Source organism: Ixodes scapularis, unplaced genomic scaffold (genome assembly GCF_016920785.2).
Source record: "Ixodes scapularis isolate PalLabHiFi unplaced genomic scaffold, ASM1692078v2 PGA_scaffold8__174_contigs__length_109621045, whole genome shotgun sequence".
Lineage (NCBI taxonomy): Eukaryota > Metazoa > Arthropoda > Arachnida > Ixodida > Ixodidae > Ixodes > Ixodes scapularis.
In genome coordinates this window covers 23,210,532-23,223,504 of record NW_024609883.1, presented here as the reverse complement: position 1 = coordinate 23,223,504, position 12,973 = coordinate 23,210,532, and the positions used below count along the sequence as shown (strand labels likewise).

General features: G+C 42.7%; 1 protein-coding gene across 1 annotated transcript in view; it reads left to right on the top strand.

Moving 5' to 3' along the window:
• Positions 1–12,973, top strand: part of LOC121833524 (laminin subunit alpha-1-like) — a 163,711-nt gene that overhangs the window by 33,374 nt on the left and 117,364 nt on the right. The window contains exon 2 of the mRNA XM_042286910.1: positions 4,397–4,523. Within this exon, the coding sequence (XP_042142844.1) occupies positions 4,397–4,523 (127 nt within the window). The remainder of the gene's footprint in view (positions 1–4,396; positions 4,524–12,973) is intronic.

Sequence of the window (12,973 nt, the reverse complement as noted above, 5' to 3'; positions counted from 1 at the left end):
TCAGCACTAAGTTACAACTACCTAGGTGTGCACTTCTCTAGCAACCTATCTTGGGCACTACATGTTAACCGAGTCTCTTACGAGACATGGTTAACATATACATATATAAGGGACCCATCCCAAAATTACCTCAGTCCTAAATTAGAAGCAATTCAAAATTGTGCAGTAAGGTTCATTTTTTCTAGTTATTCATATGAAATAAGTGTCACCGGCCTAAAGGAATGTGTTCAACTAGATAACCTATGACTTCGGCGAAAATATTTTACATTAACACTATTTCACAAATTGTAATACAGTTTCCAGCCAAATTCACCGTACATCATGCCATCTGCTCAAACTCTTTATTGTACCGGTCATCCACTTAACGTGATGCGCACCAAAACTAAAACAGTGACTTCACCTGCTCCATTTTTCCCACTAGGAGCAAAATAATTAAATAACCTTCCCTACAGCATCTGTTCCATATCTAATTTTCTTTACTTCAAAGGAAATTGAGCGAAGCCATGTTCACCGCTGGCTCGTAGTTGAAAGAAGGGAAGAAAAAAAAAGTGTCTTCACTATGTTTTGTTCTTGATTGATTTCAGCTTTACCATGTATACTTTCTCGTGTCATCTTATTCCTATTGTTCTTGTTTTCTTTACTAATTGTAAAAACACGAGTGTTGAAACCCTCTGTAATACCCTCCCTGAGGGGTCTTGAAGGTCAGTTGAAATAAATAAATAAAATGTCTCAGCAGTGTCTAGTTCTTTAAATAATGACAATGTTACATTAATTGACGCTATTTACGTCAATTCGATGATTCTGATCGATCATTACAAGCCGAGGTAAAGAAGAAGCAGATCCAACCTTGGCGTTCCTCTTTGTCCCGTGGAGGCCTACGACGAGGACGTGACACATCCTTATTAGATTATAATTATCGTTTTGTCTTATACAGCTACATCCTGAAATCGGTGTAGGCTCTATCCTTTCATGCTAAGATAGCAATGAAATTATTGACATTGACGTCGTGTCTTATCGATTCGCCGCGGGACCAATTTTGGTACAGATCTACCTAAAATGGGGGGGGGGGGGGGGGGGGGGGGGGGGGATCGGTGGCCGGGTGGGCTTGCGCGCACCAGCTCGGGGCACGTGGAGCAAAAGCCCGCCCTGCAGAACCCCAGGGGCCCTGGGCTCAATCCCCACCCCTTCCCTTTCGATCTGGATGAGCACCGCACCGTCGTGCGGTCGTGTATCACTGCTGCGTGGTGCACGTTAAAGGCCCCAGTGTAGCGGTTGTACTTCACTGGCTAAATATCTCATCTACAAGTGAGACACCAGACGCCCACTGAGGTTGACTAATTTTACGCTGTACAAACATGCACGCAAGACTAATTAAATTAGCCGTCTCACGTTTGACATTTATGACATCGCGCCTTTAATTGAGGTGGAAAGTATAAACGGCAATGGAAGCCATGAAATCGACCATGGCCACGCTTGCAAGTGTAATGCAATGCACACAATTATTTTATTTTTTATTGGAAAAACGTCACAACGTGAAGTAAATTTAGATATACAGGCTCAGTTTTTTTTTTTTTTTTTATTTGAGAATTTGACATTTGCGCATGTCATGCTCCCCTGCGTGGCACTTATTTTTCTTACTTGCAAGCATGCGAGGTCTGATATTTATGTGCCTTTGTGAATAATGTAGTCATTACATGGCGGTGCCTTTTTTCACTGTGAAATATGTATTTTAATATTTGATTTCACGCCGAAATTTTTAGGCGTTACAACCTTCTTCAAAAAAATCGGAAATTCTTAAACTTTCTACTTACAAACATGGGTGCAGATGAGCGAGTGGAGCCGACAGTCAGGGCTGACGCGCTGTCGATGAATAAAGGCGATTGCGGACGACTAAATTAAAACTAACGATTGTACTCTAATTTCCCTTAACATTATTCACGCCCGGTGACGCTAAAGAACAATAAAAGAACGAAACTGCAACGCGCTTTTGGAAACTTTCATTAGCCGCATCCCTTGCCTATGACGCTTGTTACGCGTATTTTGATTCTAGATTTTGAGAGTGTTTACAACTGTTCAATCGGGGTCACGTGGTTTGTGGACCGCGTTTGCAATGCCAGACGCGAGGAAGTGATGAAAAGAAATACCAAGTACTACGTTACCAGGAGTATGCTTTGACCCCCTCATTTGCATTAGACAGAGACAAAGCCGCGCCAAGACAGCGGAGACGACCGTATCCGCTGCCTTTCCCCGATGATAGATAGCGGCAGGCAGCTCCCAAATTCAAAAAGGGAAACCTGGAGCAGGGCGCGTTCTGCCCTTCCAATTAGGGCAGGAGCTGACGGCACCAAGGTTGTTGAATTTTCGCGGAATAAGAAGCCTCGTAAAGCACTTGCAAATACGCTAAACAAAGCGTCAATCGTCTGCGAGGGACTCCTCACACCGCCCGCTATACTCTTCGTCACGAGAGAGCGCGCGCATGCGCAGGTGCGACCAATCTGCGCGGGAGGAAGCTGTGGTTGCCTGGAGCTTAGCTGGTTGGTTTAACGTGCTTCTGAATGTTTCAGCTGAACTTAGAGGGGAAAACGAAAGGGGGGGAGAGAGAAAAAAGAGACACACACTGCTGGACTATCAATCATTTATTGAAAATCTTTTTCATCGGCACGCACGAATTAAAACGTTGAGTTCCCAGGGGTAACTTTTTCTTCGGTGTGATCCCTGATGGATAGCTTTCAAATGCTCCCGACTTTGCTTCCCACATGGGGCGCTCTTTGCAGAAACAGCTTTTCTTTGGGAAATAGCATAATGGAGGCGGAGCTTACACAGTCTTCCCCGTTTACCTCAATCGCCAATGACTCCAGTATTTCCCCTGCAAGCAGGGAGCACATTGGCATAGTCGACATTGCGCTGAGGGTGGCCAGCTGACGTTAGTGCGCCCACGGAAGCTGCATGCTCCAAGGTGCGGTCATTAATACAGCTTCCAGTTTGCCCTGTGTAGCACATGTAGCATGCGTGCATGCATCTAGCATGAATGTAGCTATGTAGAATGTAGCCTTATGTAGCCACGATTCATCTTACGGCACATGGCATATGCCTTGTTGGGGGCTCAGCAGACGACTTGTACACCTTGTCGGCCAGCTATCTTTTCCAGGCGATGCGTTATCCTGTGGATGTGTGGCATCACCACGAGAGGTTTGAGGGGCTTCTTTTTCGTTTGTTGTTCATTTTCCTCGGGTTTTTTTGCTAAACTTTCTTGCAGAGGTTTTTGCATATTGGTATTAGGTGTGTGCTTGTATATTCAGAGTCCTGGAGTCTACATATTTGTTTTTTGAAAGCTGCGTCCAGCTGTGTGTGTCTCTTTTTCATCCCATCCTTCGTTTTTCCTTCTACGTTCAGCTGCAACCTTTAGAAGCGGGAGAAAGCGTTGATTCTACAATTGCAAAACGCTCGCCATTTTTTTATTTTGCTCCCTCTCTTATATACAGTCCCGTACCATCACTTCAAAGAAGTAATCGATTACAATTACAATTACTCTCGTTTAATAAACTATATAATTAGATTATTTGATTACTTGACAGCGAAAAGAACTGATCGTTACTTGAAAAGGAAACCTTTACTTTTCAGATTACTTCAGATTTTCAACACTTTTCTTGGCCGGTTTGAACACGGGTCTTTTCGTACTGTCTATTATTGCATTAAAATCACAAAATCACAGAACTTCTTATCTTCTCAATGCACTGATTTTGATGGCCATTTTCCCTTTGGAGATTTGATTCGAGAATTCCTCGGCAGGAAACTTGTAGGAACAAAGGGCGCCGTCAGGAAGAGGAGGGAAATATATTAACTGTTACGAATAATTTTAGTACTTCCAAAAATATCAGATGACTTTTGTGATCTCTTTTTAATAGAAGTAATCAAATTATGTAAAATTACTCCAAAAACTACTCGATTACAAGTAATTTGATTGCTTGTGATAAGTATTGTACAACTCTGCATATCTAGGATCTCTATCTGCTAGCAGTGACCTGTTGACTTCTAGACGAGCCAATAATCTTCCTGCTGGTTCGGTTAAGTCGTCTGCATCGGCGTCCTTCGCTTTGACTTTCGAAGATATCGTTCGCTTCTATTACGAAAAAGTCGCTACCCGTTGAACTGTCATAAGCTAAAACCCACGCTAAAATAGACCATTAATAAAACTTTCAACACGCCAAGCTGAAACGCAATTTTTTTTCCGACCCACTTTACAGTCAACCTCAGGATCGGTTCTACCCTATAGATTTGACATAGTAAAAACTTGTGTTTGTTTATTGGTTGTGCGCTTAGAAACGCCATTAGAAAGGATTTCTTTAGTAGCTTCCGTACGTACTGATGCAATCTATTTTCTGCGTGTATGCTGCAGATTTGACGCGGGGCCTGTTCCCGTCCGTCTTCAACTTGGCGAGCAACGCGGGCATCACCGTGAACGCCACCTGCGGCGAGACTGGACCCGAGACGTACTGCAAACTCGTCGAACACATCTACAACAGGTATCCACGTTCAGACACCGCTTTTAGGCGGAGGGTCAGACCGAATGGACATGAGCAACATTTCAGCTCCTTCGTGTGGACCGCATCCAATATCAATTGTTCGTTTTCTTTATTGGAAAAAAAACACGAAACTTGCCAACAAACCAGTTAAACGTTAAAGTATCTTTTTTTTTCAAGTTTGGCTTTAATTTGCTAGTAGCTCAAATGAAGGACACACAAACTTAAGGGGCGTTCGGTCTGTGTACGTGCAGTGGGATTGCTTGTGTCTGATTGGTGCACGTTCACTAGGATTGCGTGAAAATAATTTAAGGTGAGATCGGCATGCCACAGAGTGACGCGCACCCTGTAGTCCCCGACAGGGACACAGGTTGGGGCCAATCTTCATATTATTGTTCCACAGCCTATGATACATTAACGGATAAAAACGCCGAAGAAACAAACATCGAAGCGAAAAGATAATGATCCACGTTACGCCGTGGTTGCAATTCGCTATCTGGCCAAAGGCTCGCTATGACGTCTTTGTTTGGATTAATGTTTCTATCATGGACAGAAATCAGCGCTATGTCATAGTTTCAATTCGTAGCTCGCAACTGATGATCAGCAGTCAAGATTACAGCTCGGGACGTCACGGCGAGACAAATCTGATCGTGACGTCACGAACGGAAGTCATAAGAGGGTGCCACCGAAACATCTCGGCGCTAAAGGCACACAACAAGACAGCATAGCTATGAAACATCTCTTGTGTATAGGTGACACGGCGTTAACACTAACGTCCTTCAAACTGTATGTTTTATTCATCGCGGTAGATATGCGTTAATTGCAAGTCCAAAAATACGTGTCTATCTATTGTCTAAAAAGTTATTTTATCCTTTGTTAGGCCTCGCTATTTGTAGACTAAATCTTCTTTTATCTTTAATTTTGCATCAAAACCTACTGAAAGGACAATATAATTCAGTCATTTATTTGTAGCGATAAATTTTTTGGGTGTAAGTTTAGACAGCTGTTGTCCCCGTTGTAAGGGGTAACTGCGATTATTTGGCCCCTGTAGTTTGACTGCTAAGTTGGGGTGGTTCATACAAATCCCGCATCACTAATTACACCACTGCGCTCTGATCTTTGCTTGCTCATTTAGGGACCTGCAGGTGTGAAGATTGTGTCAATACCCTGATGAATTAACGGATGCATGGATGGATGGATACTAACGGAGCTACCCTTTATATCACGCGGTAGCTTGCGCCACCTAACCTAGAAAGTAAAAACCGAAAGTATGAATCTTCACTTCGCCCTTCTAAGACAACTTGCTTCCCCTCGGCAATTTTGTAACTGTCACCAGGCGCTGTGGGGTATCACCAGGATAACCTTTCCAAGATCGGGCAAAAATAATAACAAAAACAGCACCCCCTCCTTGTTCCCCCAGCGGAGTTGCCAATTTTCCTCTGGTCAAACCTAGTCGGCGTTGCCCCAGCACCGTGCCCACTGGGAGACAGGGTTAAGGCTTTGGTCGGAGACTCGCGGGCGGAAGTCCTAATTTTTCTCTGTCCCAACTGTCCCCCACTGTGTTAGCAAGTTGTACATCATTCAATTTTTCCTAGATGATTTCCAACAGTATTCTAATATCATCTTCGTTATTAAAATGCACTAATCCATTCTTCCGTTCTCATATGCAAACCCCAACGTCCCGGCTAAATCAGTCGCACCATTCGAGAAAGCGGGAGCAAGTCCTGCGCCCCTAAAGACCACATGTTCTATTGTCTTGTATTCCTCTTATCATACGGCACACCGCGCATTAATTTCCTCATACTTTGTCCTATATGCCCTAGTCGTCAACACTCCTGTTCTATCCTCAAATAAAAACCAGCCCCCCCCCCCCCCCCCCCCGTGAATTATCATACCAATGTTCCTTTTTTTATTTCCTGTTTCCGTTCCCTATACATATTAAAGGCTGATTTTTCCTGCATTATTTTTTCCCACATTTTTCTCAGGGCTTCTTTTACCTCCTTTCTAACAGAGGTAGTTTGCTCTGTTCTGCCCCAGCGCTTGACTGTTGGTATTTAAATTTTAGATTTCGGGCTGATTGTCCATTTAGTGTTAAGAATTGTAAATATACCTCTCTCGCCCATCGTGTATCCTCCATTGTGTCCAACGTTTGTTCTAATTTCAACTTACTGATCGCCTCTCTAGCCTCGAAAGATGCCCAGCCCATGTCTGCCTGCACTCCATCAGTTGGTGTATTCCCATGTGCCCCCAGTGTCAGTCTGCCGGATCTCTAAACTCGACTGGACCTCAGATATCATGCATAATACAACATTGCCAAAATACAATATCGGCATCATGACTTTTTTTTTTATAATCCGCTAACAACTTCATATCTATTTTAATTCCAGAGAGCCCTAAGCTTCATAATTACTGCAGTCCTTTTTCCTTTCTTCAGCATACTTTCTTCCTGTTCTTTCAAATATTGTTTTCCCTCATTCATCCAACTCCGAGATATTAATATTTCTCTACGCGTGCTATTAAAATATCTTGAATTTTCAGTGGGCCCCCTTTTCATCGTTATTAACCACTATTCCCAACTTGTCGCTGCTGAATTGCACGCCCAGAGAGTCTCCGTCCTCTCCACCTATCTCATGCCCGCGCCACACGGGCAACTCGAATGCCATTTACTCGAATGCCATTTACAACGAATGACATTCGTGTGATCAACGAATCGGCTCGCGATCTGTCGCGCGTGGAACGCCCCACGCTCGGAGTGTCGCGCGCTGTTCGGCCGATCGTTCAAATGTCATTCGTTGTAAATGATATTTGAGTTGCCCGTGTGGCACGGGTATTAATTAGCTCCTGTAACCTATCCTGGCTATCTCCTAACAGTACAATGTCATCTGCGTAAAACGTTCCTGGTATAAATTTATTTACATTTTTTTTCTCTCCATCAATGAAGTATCAATGCCTAAAATACACTCCTTTAATTTATTTTCTGTTCTACTCAGGCATATCATAAAAAAAGCAGAAGCGATAGGGGGCAATCATGCCTGAGTATTTTTTTTATTACTGCCGGTTGTTTTATCTCTGCTTCACATATTATAACAACCTTTTTATTTGTGTGTACCTGTTGTAAAAGCCTAATAAAATGGGCATCTAAATCATATTTTGTCAGCTGTTCCGAGTTTTTCCTAAATCACATTATCGCACGCCCTAGAAATGATATTCATAGCGTTTTTTTCTTCGCTTTTTACATTGAGTAATAAGTATTCTTACATTGAGTAAGAATAAGTGATAATCTAATATTCTACTTCTTCGTACCCCGTTCTGCAGCTCACCTAAAATGTTTTCTGTCCATCCTTTCATTCGTTCCACTACCTGCGTCGCTAGTCTGTAAAGGATCGAAGTTACTGTTATTGGTCGGTATGATGTTGTGAGGTCCTTATTTCCCTTTCCTTTGTATAGTAATCTCATTGTGTTTAAGTTCCAATCATTGAGTACCTCTTCCCCCATTATTATTTGATGAGTTGCCTGTCTTAACTTGAATTTTCTTTTTGTTCCTAGTGTATTGAGTAGTCTCATTCCTATGCCATCTGGGCCTGTCGCTATTCAAGCCGGTTTTATTTATTTATTTATTTATTGATACTGTTAGCCCTATCACAGTGCCATTACAGAAGTGGAAGGTACAAACGATAAAAATCAAAAAGATACAAGATGTAAATACACACAATTCTCGCATTTCGCTTGGTTTCATAAAAAATGCTGACACTTCATAGATAACTTCCCGTGCTGGCACGTAATCAAGACGATACACACGATACTCATTCAGTCACTCGCACATATCAAAACGTTTTCAATGCAGTGAAGGAAGGTCGTAATGGATGATGATGTCACCATTTCATTCGACAGTTTATTCCATTCCCTGACGGCTCTTGGGAAAAAACTAAATTTAAAGCAATCGTTTTTCACAGTATATTCTCTTATGTATAGACTATGCCGGTGCCTTGATTTTTCGTCTCTAAGAACTTGGAAATAATTATCTTTGTTTATCTTTACATATTCATTAATAATTAAAAAAATAAATTTTAATCTCTCAAAATGCGTCCTAGACTCGAGGGTTGGAATATTAGCCATTTGACAGAGCTCAGTAGGAGAATGATCGCGCCGATATTTGTTATAAATGACCCTAGCAGCTAAGCGCTGAACTTTTTCTAATTTGTATGCATTAGTGACAGTAAGTGGGTCCCATGCTATTTTGGAGTACTCTATGACTGGCCTGACAAGGGTCTTATAGGCGAGGATTTTTACTTCCGGTGAGGCATACGACAAGTTTCTTCTTAGGTACCATAGCGATCTATTGGCTTTTGCAGACACTATGTCTATATGAGCATTCCAACGTAAATCTGAAGTGAATGTTAAGCCTAAGTACTTGTGCTCAGTTACCCTTGCGAGTTCATGCTCGTTGATACAGTAGTCGTACCTCAGAAATTGTTTTTTCCTCGTAACGGTCATGAAGACTGATTTTCCTGGATTTAAAACCATTTGCCAATCTTGACACCATTTGTTAATATTTTGTAGATTTCTATTTAATTCGGCCTGATCATCGGGTGTTCTTATTTCATTATGTATCACGCAGTCATGTGCGAACAATCGTATTGGCAGGTTAATTACATTGTGGAGGTCATTTATAAAGATTAGAAATAACAGCGGACCCAAAACACTTCCCTGAGGCACCCCAGAAAGCACTGGAGCAAAACCTGATGTACGACCACCGGTTTCAACAAACTGCACTCGAGAAGATAGATAAGAATGAAACCATTGTGTTATGCTTGTGTTTCTAAACAAATTGTTCAGTTTTAGTAATAACTTCTGATGAGACACTTTATCAAAAGCCTTAGCGAAGTCCAAGAATACTATATCAGTCTGACCGCGATGATTAATTGTTTGGGCTAGCTCGTGAACGGTTTCGATCAGCTGGGTCGTAGTAGAAAGGCCCTTTCTGAACCCGTGCTGAGAATGATAAAAGAAATCATTGCTATCTAGATAACTGAGAAGATGTTTTGATACGATATGTTCGAGCAGTTTGGAGCATGTGCTGGTAAGAGATATGGGGCGATAATTTCTTACATCAGAAGTAGTACCACTTTTGCGTATAGGAATAATTTTAGCACATTTCCATGCAGTTGGTAACAAACCCTCCGAGAGTGATGATTGGAAAATAATGGTTAAATATCTGGCAAGCCATTTACAGTACTTTCTTAAAAATGCATTGGGGATTCCGTCAGGCCCGGGACTCTTCTTTATGTCTATATTAAGTAGTAGGTTTAGGACTCCTTGTTCATTTACTTCAATATTGTTCATCGGGGGGTAATTAGTTATGCCATCATTCCTCGGCACAACTCCGTTATCCAGAGTGAACACCGATGAAAAAAATGAGTTGAAGTCATCAGCTTGCCTGAGATCATTTTCACACCTGCAATCTTTTTTGGCGTTTACCAGAGGATTTACATAGCGCCAGAATTTACCCGGTGCCTCCCTAAGGAAGTTTTTCAACGTGACGTTATGAAACTTCGCCTTTAAAGACCTTATAAGCTGTTTTAAGTTCCTGCTCATGTTCTGGATATTTATCTTTTTACTAGCATCCACGTTCCGCGAATATGCCTTTCTGGCACGGCCTAGTCTTCTCTCGGCATGCACGACCTCCCTTGTAATCCAAGGTTGTTGTTTTTTTTTTTAGTATTTTTGGCATACTTGGGAATAAACTGCCGAATACAAAGTGCAGTCACATCCGAGAAGTAATTCCACAGCGCCTGAGTGCCAGCACGTGACCGATAAAGCATTTGAAAATCATCAAACGAACCTTCCAAACAATCCGAAATGCCCACGTCATCCGCGGCTTTAAAATTGAGAAACATTTTTCGTGACTGATTAGTATCAACGTCGGCTCTCATGTTCAAAGTCAGCATTACCATCTTGTGGTCAGATAAACCTTCGAATGTTTCACAGTTAGACATGTTTGAAATCATGTTGGTAGAAATAAAGATTAGATCCAGTACCGTCGACGTCGTTAAGGTTACTCTTGTATAGTCCGTTACAGCCTGCGTCAGACCATAGCAAAATGCAAGTTCCAGCAATTGGTCACAAATCGAAATGTCAACCTGTCCAGGAGTAAGTGTCTGCCAATCAATACCGGGTAAGTTAAAGTCTCCCAAGAATATGACATTCTTTTCCCGATGCAGTTTTAAGTCCACGTAGTTGCGCAACTCCAAGATAGTAGGGAATTGTAGTAGAGCGTTTCCGCAGCCCGCTAAGCACCCGGATAACGCTCCGTAATCCGCCACAAGACCTTGAACTATGCAGACAAGGCTGGGGGCGCGCCTGCGCAGCTGCGGCGTTTTCTTCGGGGATAACGTAGCGGAGGAGAAAAACGATCTACTACAAGTCCCTAGAGTCTATAGATGAATTAGGAGGTCTGTAAAAGGCTCCGATAACTACCGGACGACCATTCAGCTTAGTCTTCAACTATATCATTTCGAGTTCAGCAACAACTTCTAGTACCGTGAATACTATATCATTTTTAATGAGCAGTGCTACTCTCCCTCCACGCCCAGCTCTATTTTTCCGCACTATAGTGTAATTTGGAGGCGTAACTTCAGAGTCCAAAATATCTTTGTGCAGCTATGTCTCGGTAATCACGATAACGTCAGGCTCGTGTTCTAGCACAACACATTCAACCATAGTAGCTTTATTCAGAATACTCCTAGCGTTAACGTTTATTATCTTGAAGTCCATCCGTGCACTCTGGTGCAGTCAGTTACTATTAGCCTCACCGAGACTGGATGCTCCCGGCGACACAGGGTACCTTGCCTTCCTATTTTCGTCCCACGCATACATTGTATCGTTTACTTTTAATTTGTCATAGATCAATTTTACCTTTGACCCTTGTCTTTTTTCCTCGATAGCGGAACTCCATAAATTTTTCCTAATTTCATTAATCCGTTTGGAGAAATCTTCATTAATGCTGTATGCGGTACCTTTTAGTTTGACACGGTTTTTCAGAATTGTGACTTTGTCCCGAAAATCCGCAAGCTTAACAATAACCGGTCGATTTCCGCGCGGAAACTTTCTGCCTATTCTGTGTATTCTTTCAATGGAGTCATTTTTTACGTTTAGTTTAGCACCGAACACATGATCAACCACAATTTTCGCTCACGTATCCTCGCTCTCCAGTGGTTCTTCCTCGATTCCTCTGATGATAAGGTTATTTTTCCGCCCCCGAGTTTCTAGGTCGTCGACTTGTCTAGAGAGATTATACATTTCATCATCCCGACCGGTGAAAGCACTTTCCAACCTGGCAAGTCTGTTACTGGATTCGTCCACGCACTCCAGTTTTTTCTCAATCTCCGACAGCCTGTTCTGCACAATTAAGCAGTTGGCTTCTGAGGAATTTTGTTTTCCTTGGATTTCGGTAATTCTTTTTAGGATGTCATTTTGAGTCTGAAGTATTGGCGCCAGTATCTCATCTGTGACTGGACCGGGGTTTTCCTCGACATCTCCGGATAGCTTCAGCAACAGACTTGCCATTGACAGACAATCACTTGCACATTGTAGGAGTGTTTGTGGACACGGCAACACTAAAAAACATAGATGGTCACTACGAAAACCATATTTACGATCACCAACCTGCGTGATTGTAGGAAGTAGGTTAGGCATAGCCACGGCGTGGTTGCCGTGTCCACTGAAGTCTGCAGGCACGGGCGTTGCTTTTATATGCAGCAGCTGGCTGGAATCTTGATGGTTGTGTGACGTCACCGTGCTCCCAGCATATGCGTAGTAGATCTTGTCCACGTGTAGCGGTTGTGATGACTCGCCTTGATCGACCGGCGAGTGATCGCCAATCTTCCATAATCGGCCGGTCACTGATGTCGTCCGTACGTCCGATATGATGCAGAGGCAACCGAGTACCTGCGTGATTGTAGGAAGTAGGTTAGGCATAGCCACGGCGTGGTTGCCGTGTCCACTGACTGGTTCTTTACTTTCTGCTTTGTTCCATTCCCCCATGGTTGCCTCAGTTGTGTCGTTAGTGTTCCCGTCTTGTGCCGTCTTGCTGTCTGTGTTCTGTCTAATCTCCTTTGGTTAAAGTTCTGCGAATGTTGCTTCGGCTCTTCATCTAGTCAATTTCCTTGCCTCCTCGCCCTTTACACCTATCCTCTTGTGTGTCGTGAAGGAACAGTGAAATTCTTCTGTGTCCCTCCCCTGTGCATTAATGTAATAATCATATAAAATCATAATAATTGCCTTTATTTCCATCGAAGATGTTCCCCCAGAACCTCTTTGCTGCATTCCTATCATTTTTATTTGCCTCCATTATCACTGCACTCCAGCTCTTTCAATCTTGGCCTTGTCTAGAGGCAAGGTGTAAGCCCTGTCTAGAAGACTATGCTCACACCTTGCCTCTGTTCTTAACTATT